The sequence below is a fragment of the Salmo salar genome, unplaced genomic scaffold (genome assembly GCF_965601325.2).
Source record: "Salmo salar unplaced genomic scaffold, fSalSal1 ptg000117l, whole genome shotgun sequence".
NCBI lineage: Eukaryota > Metazoa > Chordata > Actinopteri > Salmoniformes > Salmonidae > Salmo > Salmo salar.
Window position 1 is genome coordinate 1,230,764 of NW_027675317.1, and position 26,948 is coordinate 1,257,711.

Below are 26,948 nucleotides of genomic sequence, written 5' to 3' on the forward strand. Positions count from 1 at the left end.
CATCTCATATGTATATACTGTATTCTATACTATTCTACTGTATCTGTCTATGTATTACTCATCTCATATGTATATACTGTATTCTATTCTACTGTATCTGTCTATGTATTCTATCCTATTCTACTGTATCTGTCTATGCAGCTCTGACATTGCTCGTCCATATATTTATATATTCTTATTCCATTACTTAGATTTGTGTGTATTAGGTATTTGTTGTGAAATTGTTAGATATTAATTGTTAGATATTGCTGCACTGTGGGAACTAGGACAAGCATTTCACTACACCCGCAATAACATCTGCTGAACACCTGTATGTGACCAATAAGATTTGATTTATTATGAAGGTAATTTGTGTAGAATGTATTTTCCCCACTCATTCACCCCATCTCTTTACATTGCTTATGCATATTCAGTGGTCTGACTGCGTCCAGACTATGTCAAAGGCCCATCCTGGTAGATCTGAACCTAATGCAGCTTGGAGTGATCGGATGACAGAAGTCGCATTTAGGTGCCAGGTGTAACTGAGGCCATAGATGCTCCATATCCATTACTTTGAGTGTTTTATATAATATAACTAAATGTGTTTCTGTGTTGCAGGGGCAGTCAGAAATGGAACAGCAAGGCCACAGAACATGACATAAGCAGAGCTGTGGGAGACCACCTCAAGCCCCTGGTAGAGCCGGGGGTGGTGTTTACCGCTCCACCACGCCTTCAGCAGGCTGGAAAAACTATGGACCAAGAAATGTGTTGCTTTAACACATTAGATCATTGGTTTGGCAAGAGTCTTGATTGGTCAGTCATTTGTATTACAATATGTTCAAAGCAAATCAGCAAAATCAAGCTTTAATTATACAGTATATTTCAGACATGATGCAACGCAATGTCTTCACAGGAAAAAACAAATACTGAGGATAAAAAACTAATGAGCATTTTAAGGAAATGCCATTGATTAAAATATTAATTGGATGCAACATACAATAAAAAATACCAGCTTGTTTTACTACATTGTTTGCTGTTACGTTCCCCACAAAGAAAAATCTAAAATGTGACTTAAAAAGAAGAGGGAACTAACAAAGTCACTGACAACAACCACAACTAAACAGGTGGGGTTTTAGGAGGGGCTCTGATAGACATGGACAAGCCAACACAGGTGTAACACATACTGACTAACGAGGTGACACCAATCAGTGCGTCCTACGTGCTAACGAGCTAGACGCGCTAACGAGCTAGACGGGCTAACGGGCTAGACGGGCTAACGAGCTAGACGTGCTAACGAGCTAGACGGGCTGACGGAGCTAGACGGGCTAACGAGCTAGACGTGCTAACGAGCTAGACGTGCTAACGAGCTAGACGTGCTAACGAGCTAGACGTGCTAACGAGCTAAAGTCCAACCTCAAAACATTAATGGAAAAACCAAAGCCTGTAACACCTTATCCCTTAAGACAACAAATATATCCTATATTTTTGATGGACAAGTTTGCTCACCACCAACAGAAAACAACTTCCATTTCTCATTATAACCAACTACAATGCTTCACCTTCTAGAATATAAACATGGTGTCTACTGGCTGTCAACAATTAAAAACAAGAAAAAAACACGTATTTCTAAATAATAATATACAATAGGATTATTTGTTTCTCCTTTTTCTTTCTATAGAATCCTAAATCCCACTAGCTTCTAGAACTCTCGTCTTCCTAAAACTCACTAGCTTCTAGAACTCTCGTCTTCCTAAAACTCACTAGCTTCTAGAACTCTCGTCTTCCTAAAACTCACTAGCTTCTAGAACTCTCTTCTTCCTAAAACTCACTAGCTTCTAGAACTCTCATCTTCCTAAAACTCACTAGCTTCTAGAACTCTCGTCTTCCTAAAACTCACTAGCTTCTAGAACTCACTTCTTCCTAAAACTCACTAGCTTCTAGAACTCTCGTCTTCCTAAAACTCACTAGCTTCTAGAACTAGCTCCTTAATATCCGTAGTAACTTTCCACCTCACTGCAGAGCTTCTCTCTCTTTTCAGGGTTCACTAGATAGGCATGTTGTTGGATCGGGGCCCAGTCCCCAATGTCATGCTCTAGTACATTTGGTTTGGCACATCTGAGAATGAACCCTGATATTCTAAAAGCAGGGCAGCAATGTCAATATAATTGTACCAAAAATTGTCAGTTGGTTGCATAAATAATTATGATTACTAAATCTTACATGAATATTAAACATGAAATATAAAACCCAAATGTACACCCCTTTGTTAATATGTATTAGCAATAATTCACTTAATGGTGAGGCATAAAATGTATATTTTGTCAGGCTGAATGTTTGAGTCCTGCTTCTTCAGTAGTGGAATAAAGACATTTAGCACATGAATGTTGTAAATAAATCCTGGAGTGATGTAGGATTGTTCATATAATTGATTATTGTACTGCGACTATGTGTATAGGCTGTAAGTATGTTGAAATTAAATTGTTTTCTTTTCAACTTATATTGTATGTCGGGCATAGTCTTATTTTCAACGACATTTTGCTAGGTGAGATATCCCCCAATGTCACAGTTTAAACGTGTCCAAATCAATAGTCCAAATGCAGAAACAGTTTGTGATAAATTGAAAACATAAAATGTAATACATACACAAACATCTGCCACAATAATCATATTACTTGTATTATTTAAAACAAGCACCTTATAAAACTGTACAAGCACCAGAAACGCTGTTGTTTTGACAAGTAGGAATAAATCACTGATATCGATTAGGGGGAAATCAGGTTGTACATGATGTTGAAACTAACAACTAAAATAAACACATGGAAATGGGAGATATATTCTACCTCACTGGTTAGAGGACAACCTGCAGAAGACAGTCAGCTACATTTTGGAGTGATGCATTTAAATGTAGGGGTCACTAAACAAAGGAACACAACACTTATTTGTCATCACTCATTAATATCATGTTGAAATCAATTGTGCGAGAGGAGGGAGATGAGGTTGCACGTCCTGTTAAAACTAGCAGCTCAAAAACCACATGGAATCTGGGAATAATGTGTACATCCCTGGTTAGAGGACAACTGGTAGAAAACAGCCAAATACATTTTGAAGTGTTGCATTTTGATTCCAGTGGGTCACCAACATGGTAAGTGTAACAACTCTTTTTGTTAGTCACTTTTTGTTAAAACTCATAAATAGTAACTCTTCCATTTCAGAGCCTGGATTTTCCCCCTGAGGCTAATATCCATATCATGCTGAAATCAATAGAACAGGGGGCAAACGTTTAGGGTTCTACATTGTGACATCATTAAAATACTCCTTCTACAATGTTTAAACATTCTACATTGTGACATCATTAAAATACTCCTACTACAATGTTTAAACATTCTACATTTTATTTCACAGATATCATGTAACAACTCCTTCATGAATTTTCTGATGTTTAATCAGAGATCTTTTATCAGAGTATCTCTTCCCACATTGATTACAGCTATGAGGTTTCTCTCCTGTGTGTGTTCTCTGGTGTGCTGTCAGCTCTCCAGATCGAGCAAAACTCTTCCAACATTGATCACAGTTATACGATTTCTCTCCTGTGTGTGTTGTCTGGTGTTGAGTCAGATGGCAAGATTGACCAAAACTCTTCCCACATTGACCACAGCTATAAGGTTTCTCTCCTGTGTGTGTTCTCTGGTGTAGAGTCAGAGTGCTAGATGCAGCAAACCTCTTCCCACATTGACCACAGCTATAAGATTTCTCTCCTGTGTGTATTCTCTGGTGTGAAGTCAGATGGCCAGATGTAGTAAAATTCTTCCCACATTGACCACAGATATAAGGTTTCTCTCCTGTATGTGTTCTCTGGTGTAGAGTTAGAGAGCCAGATTGACCAAAACACATCCAACATTGATCACAGCTATAAGGTTTCTCTCCTGTGTGTGTTCTCTGGTGTACAGTCAGAATGCTTGATGTAGTGAAACTCTTCCCACATTGATCACAGCTATAAGGTTTCTCTCCTGTGTGTGTTCTCTGGTGTCGAGTCAGATGTCCAGATTGACCAAAACACATCCAACATTGATCACAGCTATAAGATTTCTCTCCTGTGTGTGTTCTCTGGTGTAGAGTCAGAGTGCTAGATGCAGCAAACCTCTTCCCAAATTGACCACAGCTATAAGATTTCTCTCCTGTGTGTATTCTCTGGTGTGAAGTCAGATGGCCAGATGTAGTAAAATTCTTCCCACATTAACCACAGCTATAAGGTTTCTCTCCTGTGTGTGTTCTCTGGTGTACAGTCAGAATGCTTGATGTAGTGAAACTCTTCCCACATTGATCACAGCTAAAAGGTTTCTCTCCAGTGTGTATTCTCTGGTGTACTCTCAGTTTTCCAGATTGACCAAAACTCTTCCCACATTGATCACAGCTATAAGGTTTCTCTCCTGTGTGGATTCTCTGATGAATTTTAATGCCTGATGAGGTGAGTCTCTTCCCACAGTCAGAGCAGCAGTGAGTTCTCTTCCCTGTGGATCTCTGCAGGTTTTTCTTGAGGTGTTCTGATCTGGAGAGACTCTTCTTTGCCTTGTCAGCATCATGAGGTTGTTGAGGCTCCCCAGAGGATCCACGATAGTGAAGTATCTCTCCTGTGTGAACAACAAAGTCAGACAGATGGTTAAAGGCCCACAACAGCGGAAATCCACTGTAAAAGGTGATGCCAACAGCGGAGCCATGATGTTGGACAACAATTGACATCTGTAATGAATGTTACAATTATTTGACATTTGCCTTAAAATGAGCAAGAAAAGTCATATTTTGTCTTGTTTTCACATTAGTAGTAACATAGATGATTGTAGGCTAGAAATAAGTTATTCATGTTGTTGAAACTCTAAGCAGTGTGCCAGACGACTTTTGGTCTCCAATATAGGCCCCTTTCTGTGTTTGCTAAAATTGCGGCATGAGGGCGATGCACATGCAATTTGGTTGTAGAAACTCCTCCCCACTAATTAGGAAACCGATATTTATGGATGTACTATATCTGCCTGGGGCAAAAATGGTGAGAAAAGATTTTAGTTTTTCACAATGTATTCTGAATGTGAATGGGGGAAAACTCAGGGGAGTAACATCCATTACCAGGTTGCTTATGAGTTCATTTCACACTATTTTGGATTATAATTGTCAGGCTCATTTGAATCACCTGCTTAATATGTTTGTGTTATTGTCGCATATCAACTGATTTATACTTAAAAAACACTTCAACCAGTAAAATGCTCTTTGGCTTTTCCATCAGCCTGACAATGAGGGTTTGTAACAAATTGGCCCATAACTTCCTTGGGAGATATAAGTCTCCAACTTCAGCGATTGTTGCAATTCGTTCCAATCATTTGCAGCAGAGAACTGGAAGGAAAGGCAGCCAAAGGAGGTGTTGGCTTTGGGGATGACCAGTGAGATATACCTGCTGGAGTGCGTGCTATGGGTGGGGGTTGCTATGGTGACCAGTGAGCTGAGATAAGGTGGAGCTTTACCTAGCAAAGACTTATAGATGACCTGGAGCCAGTGGGTTTGGCGACGAATATGTAGCGAGGGCCAGCCGACAAGAGCATACAGGTCGCAGTGGTGGGTGGTATATGGGGCTTTAGTGACAAAACGGATGGCACTGTGATAGACTGCATCCAGTTTGCTGAGTAGAGTGATGGAGGCTATTTTGTAAATGACATCGCCGAAGTTAAGGATCGGTAGGATAGTCAGTTTTACGAGGGTATGTTTGGCAGCGTGACTGAAGGATGCTATGTTGCGAAATAGGAAGCCGGTTCTAGATTTCATTTTGGATTGGAGATGCTTAATATTTTAATATTAGTCTGGAAGGAGATTTTATAGTCTAACCAGACACCTAGGTATTGTAGCTGTCCACATATTCTAAGTCAGAACTGTCCAGAGTAGTGATGCTTGATGGGCGGGCAGGTGCAGGCAGCGATCGGTTGTTGATTGATCGGTTGTTCTTATCAGCTGATGAGTCTGCCGATAAGAATACGGTGATTGACAGAGTCGAAAGCCTTGGCCAGGTCGAAGAAGAGGGCTGTACAGTAATGTCTTTTATCGATGGCGGTTATGATATTGTTTAGTACATTGAGCATGGATGAGGTGCACCCGTGACCAGCTCGGAAACCGGATTGCACAGCGGAGAAGGTACGGTGGGATTCAAAATGGTCAGTGATCTGTTTGTTAACTTGGCTTTCGAAGACGTTAGAGATGCAGGGTAGGATGGATATAGGTCTGTAACAGTTTGGGTCTAGAGTGTCACCCCCTTTGAAGAGGGGGATGACCGCAGCAGCTTTCCAATCTTTAGGAATCTCAGACGATACGAAAGAGAGGTTGAACAGACTAGTAATAAGGGTTGCCACAATGGCGGCAAATAATTTTAGAAAGAGAGGGTCCAGATTGTCTAGTCCAGCTGATTTGTACGGGTCCAGGTTGTCTAGTCCAGCTGATTTGTAGGGGTCCAGGTTGTCTAGTCCAGCTGATTTGTAGGGGTCCAGGTTGTCTAGCCCAGCTGATTTGTAGGGGTCCAGGTTGTCTAGTCCAGCTGATTTGTAGGGGTCCAGGTTGTCTAGCCCAGCTGATTTGTACGGGTCCAGGTTTTGCAGCTCTTTCAGAACATCAGCTATCTGGATTTGGGTGAAGGAGAAGCTGGGGAGGCTTGGGCAAGTAGCTGCGGAGCTGTTGGCCGGGGTAACCAGGAGGAAAGCATGGCCAGCTGTAGAGAAATGCTTCTTGAAATTCTCGATTATCGTGGAGTTATCGGTGGTGACAGTGTTTCCTAGCCTCAGAGCAGTGGGCAGCTGGGAGGAGGTGCTCTTATTCTCCATGGACTTTACAGTGTCCCATAACTTTTTGGAGTTACATTTTACATTTTTGTCATTTAGCAGACGCTCTCATCCAGAGCGACTTACAGTAGTGAATGCATACATTCCATTTCATGCATTTTTTTTTTGTACTGGCCCCCCGTGGGAATCGAACCCACAACCCTGGTGTTGCACACACCATGCTGGTGTGTGCAAAACAATTAATTAATATAATTGAATCTAGGTATGTTTCGCCAACACTTTATAACTGTTACGTCAAGATGTCTTAACTTCTTGACGAGGTCGCTAGGTGTTTGGTTACGGTTGCTACAATAGCTTCTCTATGAATTTGAGAGTGGTTACACTTCTTCCCCCATCCCTCAGCTGTTTACCAAACCAAGCCTCTGGGCAGCCATTTTGTTGCTGTTTAAAAAACCCACACATCAATCAACCAACCAATCTGCAGTTCAAACACTTTTGGTAATAAGATGATGGAGAAATGTAACTAGTCTCAAATTCATAGACAGACCGATGGATGCAAGGACTGACTATCCATGATAAACATGATAGTTTTAACCATGTTGAGGCTATACAGTGTTGGTTTACATTGTTTCTAAACATTGGAGTAAAATTAAGCTTATTTGGGGTTCTGATGGACCCTGGTTGATGGACCCAACAGTTGAACTAAGCTCATGAGGCATGTGTTATATTCTTCAAGAATCAATGGCTATAAATAAATAATTTAAAAGTCCAAATATAGATGTAGCTTTTGCAGATTTCCCCTTTAACACCACACATCAGTTCAACAACTGCAGTTTGTGCCTCTGTATTTAAGACAGTACTTACTAGTGTTAATCAGGGAACGGTTTCTCAAAACCATCTTATGGCTAAGTTCACCGTTAGAACCATTGGACGCTTTAAGATGCGTTTGGGAAACCGGGCCCAGATATCCAGTTTCCTCCTCTTCTTCTTCCTCTCTTTTCACTCTGAACGCGTCCTTCTCTTCTTCTTTCACTGTAACACCCTCTACTTGTTTTTGTATTGTGACATCCTCTTCCTCCTCTTTCACGACAACGTTAAGCCACAGACCATCTTTCTCCGTCCAGCAGACCTCTTCTTTAGCAGGAGGAGAGTAGCTTAGTGAACTCATGGTCGGGAATGTTAGCTAGCTAGGCTAATGCTAACTTAACCAGCCAGCTAGCTGAATAATAATAACAACACCGTAAATCGGATAACTAACTAGACGACAGTAGTGGGTTTAAAACACAGTGCCTAATACACACTAAAGCGTCTAAAGAGCTTTATTGTTCGGCTATTTTGTCTAGCAAGCTACCGAGGTGGCTGAGTAACTTTAGCTACTGTTGAAAGAAGCGTTCCGTCCACTACATTATACGTCACACCAACAGCATTACCTTAAATTCCCAGACCGCCATCTGCTGACTGGAGTGGGTAACGCAGTTGAGTAAAATGATTATTTTATTGTCAGACAAAAAGTTAAAGTGTAGGAAGCATGAGTTTTTACTCGCCAGTGTAACAATAAAGTGTCGTTAAAGACTTAGTAAGCTAGTCGTATTCACGATCTGGTTACCTATAAGTACAAACAGTTATGTTTTTGTGTTATTAACAATTTATTCATTTATTTTGGGATACCTCCTAAACTACCCACAATGCAATATTTCGCAAGTTATATGAAGTATCTACTCTGTACTACCGAGTTTTTATGCTAGTGTAACGATGTAATTATGTTGTTACATTCCTGCATAAAATGGGTATTATTCCTCCTGGTCTATTAGTGTGTTTACATTGTCTAATACATTCAAATCAAAGTTTATTTGTCACGTGAGCCGAATACAACAGGTGTAGACCTTACAGTGAAATGCTTACTTACAGGCTCTAACCAACAGTGCAATTTTTTAAGTAAAAAATAGCTATTGGGTGAACAATAGATAAGTAAAGAAATAAAAACAACAGTAAAAAGACAGTGAAAAATAACAGTAGAGAGGCTATATACAGTAGAGAGGCTATATACAGTCGAGAGACTATATACAGTAGAGAGGCTATAACAGTAGAGAGGCTATATACAGTAGAGAGGCTATAACAGTAGAGAGGCTATATACAGTAGAGAGGCTATATACAGTAGAGAGGCTATATACAGTAGAGAGGCTATAACAGTAGAGAGGCTATAACAGTAAAGAGGCTATATACAGTAGAGAGGCTATATACAGTAGCGAGGCTATAAACAGTAGAGAGGCTATATACAGTAGAGAGGCTATAACAGTAGAGAGGCTATAACAGTAAAGAGGCTATATACAGTAGAGAGGCTATATACAGTAGAGAGGCTATAACAGTAGAGAGGCTATATACAGTAGAGAGGCTATATACAGTAGAGAGGCTATATACAGTAGAGAGGCTATAACAGTAGAGAGGCTATAACAGTAGAGAGGTTGTATACAGTAGAGAGGCTGTATACAGTAGAGAGACTATAACAGTAGAGAGGCTATAACAGTAGAGAGGCTATAACAGTAGAGAGGCTATAAACAGTAGAGAGGCTATAAACAGTAGAGAGGCTATAACAGTAGCGAGGCTATAACAGTAGGGAGGCTATATACAGGCACCGGTTAGTCGGGCTAATTGAGGTAGTATATACATGAATGTGTAGTTAAAGTGACATACATATATGATAAACAGAGAGTAGCAGCAGCGTAAAAGAGGGGTTGGGGGGGGGGGCGGCACAATGCAAATACTCCGGGTAGCCATTTGATTACCTGTTCGGGAGACTTATGGCTTGGGGGTAAAAGCTGTTGAGAAGCCTTTTTGGCCCCCCTTCGCGTGAACGCGCACGCACTCAATTCTTCTTCCGCCATCTGCTGACTGGAGTGGGTAACGCAGTTGAGTAAAATGTATTTTTTATTTTGGCTTCGGTGTTGTGCCGAATTCTTCATTGCTGCGACTTGCTAGTTGAAGTTTCTGATCACATCAGGCTGCGTTTCATTTTATTTTTCATGACGGTTTGATCGTGGGGAGGCACTAGTAATGTCTGCAGTTTTCGGTTTGGCTATGTGTTTCAAGTGTATTAGTCTATTAATGATTCATTTCGGTTGCCTATCCTGATGTGAAGTTTGTGCTATAGAAAGTATTTGACTCTAGCCACAAAATTAAAAGGGGGGGGGGGGGGGATTTCAGCAAGGCTATTTTACATTTTAGTCATTTAGCAGACACTCTTATCCAGAGCGACTTACAGTAGTGAATGCATACATTTCCAAAAAAAATTGTAATTTTATTTTTTTCGTACTGGCCCCCCGTGGGAATCGAACCCACAACCCTGGCGTTGCACACACCATGCTGGCGTAGCAAACACCATGCTCTACCAACTGAGCCACAGGGAAGGGCCTGTTGGAATTCTATCTTGGGACTGCAAGGCCTGGCACACTTCAGAATCATTTTTGGTGAGCTATCATGCCCTCTGATCTGCCACAGGAAGTATTAGACTCTAGTCACATTAGGAAGTGGTTATTTCAGAAATAATAGTTTCAGAGCCCTCTATTGTTCTCTCTACCCATCCCCCAAACCCCCATCCCATCCTGCTTTTCCCTCTTATGGCTCTTCCTACGACAACAAAAAGTACACTTTTTCTGTCTTAGTTTTTAAGAATGTAGGTACAGTAGTAATAATAACAATAATAATAACAATAATAAATCTAAAATGTGTACTCTGGGCGAAAAAGAACGTTCAAATATATAAGTCAACATGAGTGCATATCCATAATCACTGTCCTCTTTATTCTCCCCTGATCCTCTTTATTCTCCCCTGATCCTCTTTATTCTCCCCTGATCCTCTTTATTCTCCCCTGATCCTCTTTATTCTCCCCTGTCCTCTTTATTCTCCCCTGATCCTCTTTATTCTCCCCTGTCCTCTTTATTCTCCCCTGATCCTCTATTCTCCCCTGATCCTCTTTATTCTCCCCTGATCCTCTTTATTCTCCCCTGATCCTCTTTATTCTCCCCTGATCCTCTTTATTCTCCCCTGGTCCTCTTTATTCTCCCCTGGTCCTCTTTATTCTCCCCTGATCCTCTTTATTCTCCCCTGATCCTCTTTATTCTCCCCTGATCCTCTTTATTCTCCCCTGATCCTCTTTATTCTCCCCTGATCCTCTTTATTCTCCCCTGATCCTCTTTATTCTCCCCTGATCCTCTTTATTCTCCCCTGATCCTCTTTATTCTCCCCTGATCCTCTTTATTCTCCCCTGATCCTCTTTATTCTCCCCTGTCCTCTTTATTCTCCCCTGATCCTCTTTATTCTCCCCTGATCCTCTTTATTCTCCCCTGATCCTCTTTATTCTCCCCTGGTCCTCATTATTCTCCCCTGTCCTCTTTATTCTCCCCTGATCCTCTTTATTCTCCCCTGATCCTCTTTATTCTCCCCTGTCCTTATTTCTACATTTAGTTAACCTCAAATGACACAACAGGTTTGGTTTGTCTTTTTAATCATAACATATGGTATTGTCTTGCCTCACAGATATCATGATATACAATAAAGACAGAATGAAGTGATTTATTTTCCATCACTGTGGCTAGTCCAAGATCCAACGTATTCCACATCCAGACACACTCATTGTTCTTCTGACTATAAGGTGATATGGCTCCACTGCTATGGAAAACACACTGTATATTATCAGCATCACAGATGATAAAGATTGTAATGATAAGTTTGTATTTACACGTCACCATGTGTTTTCCAAAACAATATATAAACGTGGGCGTCTTTCTGTGGGTTGCTGAAGCCTCTTTTTTGTGAAAGAGTGCTTCGTTTTACTGTTAATGGCGTTTATACTGTAGAGTATTTTTATTTTTTGAAGTGTCACAACATATCATGGAAGACGTCAGGCCTACCTACACTACGCCATACTTCTCATTTGACCTTTCAGTAAAGCAACAACAAGAAGCTTCATTGATGACTGACATTAGGCAAGGTTATCCAAATTACACAACTGGCAGAAATGTCACAACGTCGCAGATTATTACAACACAGTTGATTGATTTCATTTGGAAAACGGATGTTTTCAGAAGAATGGATCCTGCAACCGATAGTAACTTTGTCAATTACAAAAGCAATGGTGGCTGTCCCGTGGGCTTGACCAAGGAGGGGAAAAAAACATTTTTTTCTGAAAAAGGCCATTGATTTTGTTGTTGAAGGCGAGATTTACAAGTCCACTTTATCTGTGGATTGTTCCGTTATTAATTGGTCTAAAACTATCAACCCGTTGTCTTATCTACCGCCATGACTATAATATTTATTATATCGTCTTATAGCAATTTGAAACTGTTATGACACAAGGCCGAGTTGAGTCGTTTACACCCAATCTTCCTCAGAGATCAGCCTTTTAATAGCAAATCTCGTGTCAATTCGATGTTGTTGTGTTAATTTGTAGTTGGCAAAACGTTTTTGTGACGTCAGATCTACTAGTGTTCAACCTAAAACATCATTTAATTTAACATTGGGATTAATAACGCATCGTTTACGCTCACCTGTGCATATGACTAAATAGCTGACTATCAAATCCAAACGGCTGAGAGATTTATCTAAATGTCATAGTTTCATAGAATCTAACCTTTATCAAAATATATACAGACGTCACCGGCCGTCTAGCCACCGTCGATCCACTTTTCATTTTCCATTTGTTTTGTCTTTATTTTACACACCTGATTTCTCTCCCACAATTACTGGTTCATTATTTAACCCTCTGTTTCCCCATGGGGTTTTTGTGAGTGATTGTTTATTGTTTTTTCGGTCTGTCATGGTGTGCGTGTATTTTTTACTTTGTATTTTTGACATTTTGAGTAAAAGTACATTGATTACTCATATCTGCTGTCCTGCGCCTGACTCTCTACACCAGCTACACATAGGACCCATTACAGCTATAGTACAGCAGGTACAAAGACACCTCCCGTGCCTTCTGGACAAAGGTCGTCTGTGCTGCTGAGGAGGCCAACAACATCTTTGTTGAGTTTCATGCAAGCAAAAAACTAGAGATGCAATCTCAAAAATATTTTATTGGCCAGGGATGTCCGCTGACATAGACAAATGGGTAATTATAAATCTAACGTCCTCTTATCTAAATTAAACTGGCTATTCTATTCTGATACTTCTTGTGAAAAAAATATGCAAATGTTTTTGTGTTTGTTTTAATAGTTGGCAATTTGCTATTGAGAACTATTGAAACACTTCTGAAAACTAATATTTTTCCTCCTTCAATCAGGTGTCACAATGTGTACCTCGTCAGGCCAGCATGACATCTATAAAACAGGAGGTGGAGTACACTCCAATAGTGCTATGTGGCTTTACGATTACATTCCTCCTTTTACAAAATGTAATATATTTATTTTGAGAATATAAAGTCATAATGTTAACATTTTACATTTAGTGTACATTTGTTACTATGTTATTACATAACTTTAGCTTAGCTGTCAAAACAACATTGCAGTTACACAGTAACAGCTATGCAATTGTAGTTTATCAGTGTAGGTTATAGGTGGATACACGCTATAGGACTGAGTATAATCTGATTGGTCCCATTGGGAGCTGCCTCACATGTATTCAAATTGGACATGGATAGTTTTCCAGGTGGTACTGTCTGGACCTGGGGGCGACCAATCATGTGTACTTTCTGGAGTAATAGACTCAAACACTATTGTGAAGGTGTGAGGTTTCACAGTAGACCTGTGGGGGATTGTGTGAGTGTGGAGACCTCTCCCCCAGTCACTCCTCTGATTTATTGTCCTGGTTACCTGGAGAGAGCCACAAAAGACAGTTGTTTTTCTGTAGTTCAATAGTAATATCCTCTAAAACTATCTGATGACAAACAAACTTTGCTGCCCTGTTTCCAATTGTCCACATGGCTGGGAGAACCTATTCAAGTAAGTAAGTAAATAGATTATGAAAATGTAAAAAAAACAACAATGTATTATTAGCTAACTAGCTACAGTGCAGGCTAACTCAGATGAGCTGCTAAATGAGCTAGCTATCTATCTAGACAACTACACATACTGTATAGATAGATAGCTAGATATAATTAAATATCACATTCTGTATAGATATAATTAAATATCACCAGCTACCTAACTTCATATTAGCTAGCTATCTATTTATCACTGTAAAAAACAAACTCCACATGCATTTGTAGGTAGCTAGCTAACAGCCATGGAGGAGGGTGAAAGGATAGCAGCCCCAGCTGTCAGTGAGAGAGGAGGCTATTCTGGATAGGGCAGGTACTTTTGTGTAGTTCCTGTCCCTAGAAGTGAGGACGGAGATAATAGTAACATAATATTCAGTGTGGTGTAATTTGACTATAATGAAGTCTGTTTCTTGTGAGGTTTTCTGTCCTCAGATAAAGAGCTCTATGAAAGCCAGTCTACATATGAAGAGGTCCCAATGAAGAGCAGTGGTTCTCAGTCCTGGGGACTCAAAGGGGGGCACATTTTTGTTTTTGCCTTCACACTGCACAGCTGATTCAAATGATCAACTCATCATCAAGCTTCAAGTGATATTTATGTATTCATTTGTGATGCCATCCTTGATATGATCCTGTTATTGTCACATGCTACACATGTACATATGTGTGCCCATGCATCTATCAATCCAATGTTATCATGATTTGTTATCAGGGATATTATACTTCAGTAATCCACAATGACCTGGTGATGTAACAGTCTAGAAATTACATTGTCTTCCATATTCCTACAGATACCTTGTAACTGGAGATTCCTTCAAAACGATTGCCTACAGTTACCGTGTAGGGCACTGCAAGGTTGGGTGACCAGGGTCATCTGGGACTGCCTCCTGGAGGAATTCAGGTGTGTGAAGGCTACCTGTGTCCTGCGTAACTTCATGAGGATGGACACGAGGACAAGGAGGGGATCTGCAGCTCGCCACCGTGTGCCAGAGGAGGAGTCTGCTGCTCTGCAGGATGTTTCAAGGATGGGGTCCAACAACGCAGCAAGAGAGGCAATCCGTGTGCAGGAGATCTTCACCTCCTACTTCTTCAAAGAGGGTGCTGTTCCCTGACAACACCATAGACGTCACTATGCACAACCAAAAGCTCTTTTAAGAGCCATTCACATTGCAATAAGAGTATTCTTCCATTTACTTAGCTATGTCAACTGCAGTTATTCAATTCACAGTTTCTCTCCCTTTGATTTCTACTTCTCAGGTGAGGGTGCTGTTTAGGTAAGGGTGTGATGTCTGTGCAAAAACAAAACAGGCTATTTTAAATCACCCATATTGAAAAAATGTAGAACAATTAGACACCCTATAACCCACACCTACACACTCATGAATCAATCTGATTGATGGATTGTGTTGTGCAGTAAACAGGCTCAGGTGTATAACTGTGGCTCCTTCCACCTTCAAAGAATAGGCAAGAGGGCCAACCATGGAGAATAGTAAGACACTTCATTATTTCTATAACTACGCTATATTGTTTGTCCTCATGTGTCCATTCATGTTTTTCAGCATAAAGTACTCTGCAGCCACTTAGTGTGGTGTGGACACCAGGTGAGGCCACACACAGATTCCTGTTGAACACTGTCGCTTTAACTACCTTATTTTCTCAATAACAGTCTCTCTCCTTCACTTCATCCCTCTCTCCTCTTCTCCCTAAATCCTCTAGGTTATATCAGCTGTGTCGACGAACCCCTCCTGCATCTGAACTGGCTACATAGAGGGCACAGCATGATCAGAGGTGAGAGGTCACTTGGTCAGGTCAACAGGAAGTATTATTAAAGAGATGCTTTACATTGAAATACAGACAGAGATGCAGTAGTCCCAGAGTGAATGATCCCAGGTCAGTTTATATTATACAGGAAGTATTATTAAAGAGATGCTTTACATTGAAATACAGACAGAGATGCAGTAGTCCCAGAGTTAATGATCCCAGGTCAGTTTATATTATACAGGAAGTATTATTAAAGAGATGCTTTACATTGAAATACAGATAGAGATGCAGTAGTCCCAGAGTTAATGATCCAAGGTCAGTTTTACATTTCACCTCCTGATTGATGACTAACAATGTTAGAATAAAAAATAAAAACACAAGGTTTAAACATGCTCTCTCTCTCCATCTGTCTCTCGTCTGCAGGTATGTTTTGATGTGAGAGGATGCCAACCCCCAGTCCCATCATCACCACCTCACCTGCTTTTAAGAACCTTTGGGCCGACGAGAGACACTATGTAATTGTGATGAACTGAGAGAATATTTATGTAGCACTGTGATTCATTAATCATGTGCTGCCTTCCCTGCTCCTATGTGCTTACCTCTTTCCCTTTCTGTCTTTTACACCTCTCTCACCACCTCCTCTTTCTTCCTCTGTTTTTATAATGCACAACAGATGTGCATTGAAGTACAGATTAAACTTGTATTTATAACACTTGGATAATGAGCTTTTCAATAAAGCATTTCACATTCTCTACTGGTTGAAATGAAGTGTAATGTGATGAAATACTCCACCTATCCTGTGTTTATCAGATCAATGCAGATGAAGAGCATTAGATGTTGAGATGAACCAGTGTTAGAGTATTTACATGATGCATAGGAAGTGTAGTGTTCTGTTTTTTAACATTATATTTCTGTATATATGAATTAACTAGTTAAATCCTGTTTCTAGTCTATTAGTTACAAAGTGTAACCATTGATGTCCCAGGACCAAGATTGGTAAACACTGTTGAAGTGTATAATTGTAATACATACATGCAGACACAGCGTCATTCAAAGACTGGAATTTGATACTCCTGGTATTGGATATGACTGAAAAATAATCTCAAAGACATTCATACCTAAACTGCACCTTTATTTGCCAAGGTAGAGTACATCATCAGTGAATATGTTAAATGTACAGGCTACAATGTGGGGATCTCATGCATGGTAATAACTACAAGTATATACGACTTGCATCCTTGGTACAACATGATATTATATTCTACTCAATCCATAGGCTTCATTAATGTCATTCAGGCTGTTTTGAAGTTGATACAACTGGCTATGATAGCTGAGGTTCATAGGTTCTGAACTAATATGTATACCAAACGTTTGGGTCCATACACAGATCGGCTAGATAGCTAGCTACACATCCATAGGCATACAGGTATTTTAATCATCCACTGCACAATAAGCAAGAACATAGCTAGCTACGTTATTTCATCTATCTGCATGGCAAATATCAGCAAGGCAAGTTAACACAATTGTACATTCAATTTTCAGTAAATTCTTCAGCTAGCTAGATTATATACATCCACTGTTTCACAAAACGACAGCCTGGTTTGCTGGTTGTTTCAGGAGTCCCTAAATCAACCAGAATGACAATTTCATACTCATGTCACAACACCCATAAAGCTAGCCAGCTAGCTGGCTAATGTTAGCTAGTCAGCTAGCTGGCTAATGTTAGCTAGTCAGCTAGCTGGCTAAAGTTAGCTAGTCAGCTAGCTGGCTAATGTTAGCTAGCTAGCTATTGTTAGCTAGTCAGCTAGCTGGTTAATGTTAGCTAGTCAGCTAGCTGGCTAATGTTAGCTAGTCAGCTAGCTGGCTAATGTTAGCTAATGTTAGCTAGTCAGCAAGCTGGCTAATGTTAGCTAGTCAGCTAGTTGGCTAATGTTAGCTAGTCAGCTAGCTTGCTAAATCGCGATTTTCGTAAATGAACTTTATGATAAAAAAAAAGCATAATCGTTTGTCTCTACATTAACTAACATTTCTGTCAACTGTACATGTTTCTGCATGATTCGTTATGACGTTATAATCCCTTACATTTGCTTCCATCCTAGTATTTCTGTCTGCCATCTTTGACCCAGTTCAGTTCTGTGTAGGGGTACCCCTCTCTCCTAGTATTTCTGTCCGCCATCTTTGATCCAGTTCAGTTCTGTGTAGGGGTACCCCTCTCTCCTAGTATTTCTGTCCGCCATCTTTGATCCAGTTCAGTTCTGTGTAGGGGTACCCCTCTCTCCTAGTATTTCTGTCCGCCATCTTTGATCCAGTTCAGTTCTGTGTAGGGGTACCCCTCTCTCCTAGTATTTCTGTCCGCCATCTTTGATCCAGTTCAGTTCTGTGTAGGGGTACCCCTCTCTCCTAGTATTTCTGTCCGCCATCTTTGATCCAGTTCAGTTCTGTGTAGGGGTACCCCTCTCTCCTAGTGTTTCTGTCCACCATCTTTACTGAAGAAAGTCTAACAGTCACTAGTGCAGCAGCAGCCTCCCCCGGTCCTAGTGCGGCCCCTTAAAAAGTTTAAGATGCGATGGAACGGTTGACGAAAAAAATAAATCACAGAAAAAATATATTGACTGATATTGATTTATTTAAGGGGGGCTAATTAATATTTTAGTACCAGCGATGTCCCTAATGAATATTTAGGCTAATGAATATTTAGGCCTATCGACGTCCCGGATTCCTACCCTTTAACTTTTGTCTGAAAATTAAATAAACATTTTACTCAACTGCGTTACCCACTCCAGTCAGCAGATGGCGGTGTGGGAATTTAAGGTAATGCTGTTGGTGTGACGTATAATGTAGTGGACGGAACGCTTCTTTCAACAGTAGCAACAGATAATCAGCCACCTCGGTAGCTCGCTAGACAAAATAGCCGAACCAATAAAGCTCATTAGACGCTTTAGTGTATATTAGCCACTGTGTTTTAAACCCACTTCTGTCGTCTAGTTAGTTATCCGATTTAATTTCATATTTACGGTGTTGTTGTTATTATTCAGCTAGCGGGCTGGTTAAGTTAGCATTAGCCTAGCTAGCTAACATCTCCGACCATGCGGTCACTGAGCTACTCTCCTGCTGCTAAAGAAGATGAGGACATCACAGTAAAACAAGAAGTAGAGGGTGAGGCCGTTACTGTGAAAGAAGAAAAATACGCGTTCAGAGTGAAAGAGGAGGAGGATGTTACAGTAAAAGAAGAGGAGGATGCAGTTTATGGAGTGAAAGAGGAAGAGGGGGAGATGACTGTTACATCGATAAAGGAGGAAACTGGACATCTGGGCCCGGTTTCCCAAACGCATCTTAAGACGTCCAATGGTTCTAACGGTGAACTTAGCCATAAGATGGTTTTGAGAAACCGTTCCCTGATTAACACTAGTAAGTACTGTCTTCAATACAGAGGCACAAACTCTGCAGTTGTTGAACTGATGTGTGGTGTTAAAGCGGAAATATTCAACAGCTACATCCATATTTAGACGTTTAAAATTATTTATGTATAACCATTGATTCTTGAAGAATATAACACATGCCTCATGAGCTTAGTTCAACTGTTGTACCCCATCAGAACCCCAAATAAGCTTTTTTTTACTCCAATGTTTAGAAATGTAAACCAACACTGTATAGCCTCAACATAGTTAAAACTATAATGTTGATATCATGGATGGTCAGTCCTTGCATCCATAGGTCTGTCTATGAATTTGAAAGTAGTTACATTTCTCCAACCCCATAATCATCTTATAACCAACAGTGGTGGAATTACAGTTTTGTTGTTGTATGAACGGCAGATTGCTGGGTTGTGTGGGTTTTTTCAACAGTAACAAAATGGCTGCCCAGAGGCTTGGTTTGGTAAACAGCTGAGGGATGGGGGAAGGAGGAGTGTAACCACTCAAATTTATTTATCCAGGATGTCATAATTATAGTTTAACCAGGTTTCTAGGATATATAGTATATTCTAGAATTCATCCATGATGTCATAATGATAGTTTAACCAGGTTTCTAGGCTATATAGTATATTCTAGAATTCATCCATGATGTCATAATGATAGTTTAACCAGGTTTCTAGGATATATAGTATATTCTAGAATTCATCCATGATGTCATAATGATAGTTTAACCAGGTTTCTAGGATATATAGTATATTCTATAACTGCCAGTGTAGATTTCCTGTGGAGGCAAATTATTAGAGCTGTTGATAAGTCATTGTATAATATTCAGACAATTGTTTTTCATGCCATTACATTAAAGGCAAGACATACCTAGATTCAATTACATTCATGAATTGGTTTGAAACCTTTGTTTTAAACCCTTCTCAAAATTGGTGCCTTGCCGGATTTGTAAAAAATGGTTTGTCATGAAACTCTATTTTTTAAATGTATTTAAATGTAACCTTTATTTAACTAGACAAGTCAGTTAAGAACAAATTCTTATTTACAATGACTGCCTACCCCGGACAACGCTGGGCCAATTGTGCGCCGCCCTATGGAACTCCCAATCACGGCCGGTTGTGATACAGCCTGGATTTGAACCAGGGTGTCTGTAGTGAAGCCTCAAGCACTGAGATGCAGTGTCCGCTGCGCCACTCGGGAGCCCCAAAATCACTATAACCTGACTGGAGGGAGCCAGTCATCACTATAACCTGACTGGAGGGAGCCAGTCATCACTATAACCTGACTAGAGGGAGGGAGCCAGTCATCACTATAACCTGACTGGAGGGAGCCAGTCATCACTATAACCTGACTGGAGGGAGCCAGTCATCACTATAACCTGACTAGAGGGAGGGAGCCAGTCATCACTATAACCTGACTAGAGGGAGCCAGTCATCACTATAACCTGACTAGAGGGAGCCGACCAGTTCTGAAAGCCTTTTGCCGTACCCTCACCCTACTCCTCTGGTGATGTAGAGGTTATCCCAGGCCCTGTGTGTCCCCAGGCGCTCTCATTTGTTGACTTCTGTAACCGTAAAAGCCTTGGTTTCATGCATGTTAACATCAGAAGCCTCCTCCCTAAGTTTGTTTTACTCACTGCTTTAGCACACTCCGCCAACCTTGATGTCCTTGCCGTGTCTGAATCCTGGCTTTGGAAGGTCACCAAAAATTTCCATCCCCAACTACAACATTTTCCGTCAAGATAGAACTGCCAAAGGGGGAGGAGTTGCAATCTACTGCAGAGATGGCCTGCAAAGTTCTATCATACTTTCCAGGTCTAAGCCCAAACAGTTCGAGCTTTTAATTAAAAAAATGAATCTCTCCAGAAATAAGTCTCTCACTGTTGCCGCCTGTTACAGACCCCCCTCAGCCCCCAGCTGTGCCCTGGACACCATATGTGAATTGATTGGCCCCCATCTATCTTCAGAGTTTGTTCTGTTAGGTGACCTAAACTGGGATATGCTTAACCTCTCTAGGGGGTGTGGGACGCTACCGTCCCACATGGCCAACATCCAGTGAAATTGCAGAGCACCAAATTCAAAAACAGAAATACTCATTATAAGAATTCATAAAACATACAAGTGTTATACATCGGTTTAAAGATTCACTTCTTGTTAATCAAACCACGGTGTCAGATTTTCAAAAAGGCTTTACCGTGAAAGCATACCATGCGATTATCTGAGAACAGCGCCCAGCAGACAAATCATTACAAACAGTTACCAGCCAAGTAGAGGAGTTACACAAGTCAGAAATAGCGATAAAATGAATCACTTACTTTTGATGATCTTCATATCGTTGCAACTCACAAGACTCCCATTTACTCAATAAATGTTTGTTTTGTTCGATAAAGTCTCTCTTTATATCCAAAAACCTCCGTTTTGTTCATGCGTTTTGTTCAGTAATCCACAGGCTCAAAGGCAATCACAACAGCCAGACGAAAAATCCGAAAAGTATCAGTAAAGTTCGTAGAAACATGTCAAACGATGTTTATAATCAATCCTCAGGTTGTTTTTAGCCTAAATAATATATAACATTTCAACCGGACAATAACGTCGTCAATATAAAAGGTAAACAAGAAAGGTGCGCTCTCGGTCTCGCGCATGAAAAATCTCTGAGATACTGAATGGTCCACTCATTCAGAGTGGTCTTACACTCTCATTTTTCAGGATGCAAGCCTGAAACTATTTCTAAAGACTGTTGACATCTAGTGGAAGCCATAGGAAGTGCAATTTGAGACCTAAGTCAATGGAATCTGTATAGGCAGTCAATGGAAAACTACAACAACAACAAATCCCACTTCCTGGATGTATTTTTCTCAGGTTTTCGCCTGTCATATCAGTTCTGTTATACTCACAGACATTATTTTAACAGTTTTGGAAACTTTAGAGTGTTTTCTATCCAAATCTACCAAGTTTACTTTGGCACGCTTTTCATCCAGAGGTGAAAATAGTGCCCCCTACCCTAGTGAGGTTAACACCCCGGCCGTCCTACAATTCAAGCTAGATGCCCTCAATCTCACACAAATTATCAAGGAACCCACCAGGTACAACCCCTAAATCTGTAAACATGGGTACCCTCATAGATATTATCCTGACCAACTTGCCCTCCAAATACACCTCTGCTGTTTTCAATCAGGATCTCAGCGATTACTGCCTCATCGCTTGCATCCGTTATGGGTTTGCGGTCAAACGGCCACCCCTCATCACTGTCAAATGCTCCCTAGAACACTTCTGCGAGCAGGCCTTTCTAATCGACCTGGTATACATATTCGTCACCAAACCCACTGGCTCCAGGTCATCTATAAGTCTTTGCTAGGCCGACTTCACTCAGCTCACTGGTCACCATAGCAACACCCACCCATAGCATGCGCTCCAGGAGGTATATCTCACTGGTCATCCCCAAAGCCAACACCTACTTTGGCTGCATTTCCTTCCAGTTCTCTGCTGCCAGTGACTGGAACGAATTGCAAAAATCGCTGAAGTTGGAGACTTATATCCCCCTCACTAACTTCAAGCATCAGCTATCTGAGCAGCTTACCGATCGCTGCAGCTGTACACAGCCCATCTGTAAATAGCCCATCCAACTGCCTACCTCATCCCCATGTTTTTATTTACTTTTTCTGCTCTTTTGCACACCAGTATTTCTACTTGCACATCATCATCTGCACATCTATCTCTCCAGTGTTAATTTGCTAAATTGTAATTACTTCACTACTATGGTCTATTTATTGCCTTGCCTCCGTACTCCATTTGCACACATTGTATGTAGATTTTTCTATTGTGTTATTGACTGTACGTTTGTTTATCCAACGTGTAACTCTGTTGTTTTTTTGTCGCACTGCTTTGCTTTATCTTGGCCAGGTCACAGTTGTAAATGAGAACTTGTTCTCAACTGGCCTACCTGGTTAAATAAATAAATAAAATCTTAACTTTATTGACAACACCCAAATGGATACTGTCATTAACGCGGTTCTTCAATAATTACACATAATTCTTAATGCTTTAGCAAGCATTATATTAAACAGGACATTCAAATATCCTTACAATTTTAATCCAAGGTAGTGTGAAATGCATTCATAAGCAACCTGGAAATGGAGGTTACTCCCCTGAGTTTCCCCCATTCACATTCAGAATACATTGTGAAAAACTAAAATCTTTGCTCACCATTTTTGCTCCAGGCAGATATAGTACATCCATAACTAGTGGTTTCCTCATTAGCAGGGAGGAGTTTCTGCAATCAAATTGCCCTCGTGCCGCAATTTTAGCAAACACAGAAAGGGGCCTATATTGGAGACCAAAAGTCGTCTGGCACACTGCTTAGAGTTTCAACAACATGAATAACTTATTTCTAGCCTACAATCATTGATGTTACTACGAATGTGAAAACAAGACAAAATATGACTATTCTTGCTCATTTTAAGGCAAATATCAAATAATTTTAACATTCATTACAGACGTCAATTGTTGTCCAACATCATGGCTCCGCTGTTGGCATCACCTTTTACAGTGGATTTCTGCTGTTGTGGGCCTTTAACCATCTGTCTGACTTTGTTGTTCACACAGGAGAGATACGGGACTATTGTGGATCCTCTGGGGAGCCTCAACAACCTCATGATGCTGAAGAGGCAGAGAAGAGTCTCTCCAGATCAGAACACCTCAAGAAACACCTGCAGACATCCACAGGGAAGAGAACTCACTGCTGCTCTGACTGTGGGAAGAGATTCACCTCATCAGGCATTAAAATTCATCAGAGAACACACACAGGAGAGAGACCTTATAGCTGTGGTCAATGTGGGAAGAGTTTTGGTCGATCTGACTCTCTGACTCTACACCAGAGAATACACACAGGAGAGAAACCTTATAGCTGTGATCAATGTGGGAAGTGTTTTACTACATTTGGCACTCTGACTCTACACCAGAGAATACACACAGGAGAGAAACCTTATAGGTGTGATCAATGTGGGAAGAGTTTTGGTCGATCTGACTCTCTGACTCTACACCAGAGAATACACACAGGAGAGAAACCTTATAGCTGTGATCAATGTGGGAAGAGTTTTACTACATTTGGCACTCTGACTCTACACCAGAGAATACACACAGGAGAGAAACCATACAGCTGTGATCAATGTGGGAAGTGTTTTGGTCAATCTGGCCATCTGGTATCACACCAGAGAATACACACAGGAGAGAAACCTTATAGCTGTGGTCAATGTGGGAAGAGTTTTGCTGCATCTCGCAGTCTGACTCTACACCAGAGAATACACACAGGAGAGAAGCCTTATAGCTGTGATCAATGTGGGAAGAGTTTTGCTGCATCTCGCAGTCTGACTCTACACCAGAGAATACACACAGGAGAGAAATCTTATAGCTGTGATCAATGTGGGAAGCGTTTTAGTCAATCTGGTTCTCTGACTCTACACCAGAGAATACACACAGGAGAGAAACCTTATAGGTGTGATCAATGTGGGAAGAGTTTTGGTCGATCTGGCTCTCTGACTCTACACCAGAGAACACACACAGGAGAGAAACCTTATAGCTGTGGTCAATGTGGGAAGAGTTTTACTACATCTAGATATCTGACTTTACACCAGAGAACACACACAGGATAGAAATCTTATAGCTGTGGTCAATGTGGGAAGAGTTTTACTACATCTAGCACTCTGACTCAACACCAGAGAACACACACAGGAGAGAAACTTTATAGCTGTGGTCAATGTGGGAAGAGTTTTACTACATCTAGATATCTGACTTTACACCAGAGAACACACACAGGAGAGAAACCTTATAGCTGTGGTCAATGTGGGAAGAGTTTTACTACATCTAGCACTCTGACTCAACACCAGAGAACACACACAGGAGAGAAACCTTATAGCTGTGGTCATTGTGGGAAGAGTTTTACTACATCTAGCACTCTGACTCAACACCAGAGAACACACACAGGAGAGAAATCTTATAGCTGTGATCAGTGTGACAAGAGATTCACAGATAAAAGACCTCTGATCAAACATCAGAAAATACATACATGAAGGAGTTGTTTCATGATATCAATGAATTAATGTCACAATGTAGAATGTTTTAACATTGTAGAAGGAGTATTTTAATGATGTCACAATGTAGAACCCTAAACGTTTGTCCCCTGTTCTATTGATTTCAACATGATATGGATATTAGCCTCAGGGGGAGAATCCAGGCTCTGAATTGGAAGAGTTACTATTTATGAGATTTAACAAAAAGTGACTAACACAAAAAGAGTTGGTGTAATTCATTGATATCATGAAACAACTCCATCAATTCATTCATGTATTTTCTGTATGTAGTAAATGATGTAGTAAAACTCTTCCCACATTGACCACAGCTATAAGGTTTCTCTCCTGTGTGTGTTCTCTGGTGCACTGGCAGATAGCTAGATTGACCAAAACTCTTCCCACATTGACCACAGCAATAAGGTTTATCTCCTGTGTGTGTTCTCTGGTGCACTGGCAGATAGCTAGATTGACCAAAACTCTTCCCACATTGACCACAGCTATAAGGTTTATCTCCTGTGTGTGTTCTCTGGTGTACAGTCAGACCTCTAGATGAAACATAACTCTTCCCACATTGATCACAGCTATAAGATTTATCTCCTGTGTGTGTTCTCTGGTTTAAAGTCATTGAGCCAGATGTAATAAAACTCTTCCCACATTGATCACAGATAAAAGGTTTCTCTCCTGTGTGTGTTCTCTGGTGTGATATCAGGCTGATTGACTGAGTAAAACTCTTCCCACATTGATCACAGCTATAAGATTTCTCTCCTGTGTGGATTCTCTGATGAATTTTAATGCCTGATGAGGTGAATCTCTTCCCACAGCAGCAGTGAGTTATCTTCCCTGTGGATGTCTGCAGGTGTTTATTGAGGTGTTCTAATGTGGAGAGACTCTTCTCTGCCTTGTCAGCATCATGATGTTGTTGAGGCTCCCCAGAGGATCCACGATAGTCCCGTATCTCTCCTGTGTGAACAACAAAGTCAGACAGATGATTAAAGGCCCACAACAGCGGTAATCCACTGTAAAAGGTGATGCCAACAGTGGAGCCATGATGTTGTACAACAATTGACGTCTGTAATGAATGTTAAAATTATTTGACAATTGTCTTAAAATGAGTAGGAATAGTCATATTTTGTCTTCTTTTCACATTAGTAGTGACATCGATGATTGTAGGCTAGAAATAAGTTATTCATGTTGTTGAAACTCTAAGCAGTGTGCCAGACGACTAATTGGTCTCCAATATAGGCCCCTTTCTGTGTTTGCTAAAATTGCAGCACGAGGGCAATTTGATTGCAGAAACTCCTCCCTGCTAATGAAGAAACCGATAGTTATGGATGTAGTATATCTGCCAGGAGCAAAAATGGTGAGCAAAGATTTTAGTTTTTCACGATGTATTCTGAATGTGAATGGGGGAAATTCAGGGGAGTAACCTCCATTACCAGGTTGATGATGAGTTCATTTCACACTACTTTGGATTATAATTGTAAGGCTCATTTGAATGTCCTGTTTAATATAATATTTGCTACAGTATTATGAATTGTGTGTAATTATTGAAGAACCGTGTTAATGACAGTATCCATTTGGGTGTTGTCAATAAAGTTAAGATTTTATTTTTTATTTCACCTTTATTTAACCAGGTAGGCCAGTCGAGAACAAGTTCTCATTTCCAACTGCGACCTGGCCAAGATAAAGCAAAGCAGTGCGACAAAAACACAACAGAGTTACACATGGGATAAACAAACGAACAGTCAATAACACAATAGAAAAATCTGGAGTACGGAGGAAAAGCAATAAATAGGCCATAGTAGCGAAGTAATTACAATTTAACACTGAAGTGATGGATGTGCAGATGATGATGTGCAAGTAGAAATACTGGGGTGGAAAAGAGCAGAGAAAGTAAATAAAAACATGGGGATGAGGTAGGCAGTTGGATGGGCTATTTACAGATGGGCTGTGTA

At 40.6% G+C, this 26,948-nt stretch overlaps 1 protein-coding gene, 1 long non-coding RNA gene and 1 pseudogene across 2 annotated transcripts; 2 read left to right on the plus strand and 1 right to left on the minus strand.

Moving 5' to 3' along the window:
* Positions 1 to 1,507: 1,507 nt before the first annotated feature.
* On the minus strand, positions 1,508 to 10,244 carry LOC145866002 (uncharacterized; annotated as a pseudogene).
* A 5,119-nt stretch (positions 10,245 to 15,363) lies between these two features.
* LOC145866037 (uncharacterized) lies at positions 15,364 to 16,267 on the plus strand. Its single transcript, XR_014383127.1, has 2 exons — positions 15,364 to 15,540; positions 15,937 to 16,267. It is a non-coding gene; the product is annotated as an uncharacterized LOC145866037 (long non-coding RNA).
* A 1,807-nt stretch (positions 16,268 to 18,074) lies between these two features.
* Positions 18,075 to 25,546, plus strand: LOC145866004 (uncharacterized). Its single transcript, XM_082970887.1, has 4 exons — positions 18,075 to 18,087; positions 23,531 to 24,419; positions 24,672 to 24,932; positions 25,531 to 25,546. Exons 1-4 carry the CDS (start codon positions 18,075 to 18,077, stop codon positions 25,544 to 25,546), a joined length of 1,179 nt encoding a protein of 392 aa, XP_082827013.1.
* Positions 25,547 to 26,948: the final 1,402 nt, after the last annotated feature.

Excerpts from the sequence above, each read along its gene's own strand:
- LOC145866004 (XM_082970887.1), top strand. Across the intron at positions 24,420-24,671 it reads ACAGGAGAGAAACCTTATAG|CTGTGGTCAATGTGGGAAGA; the intron begins GTGTGATCAATG and ends GAAACTTTATAG.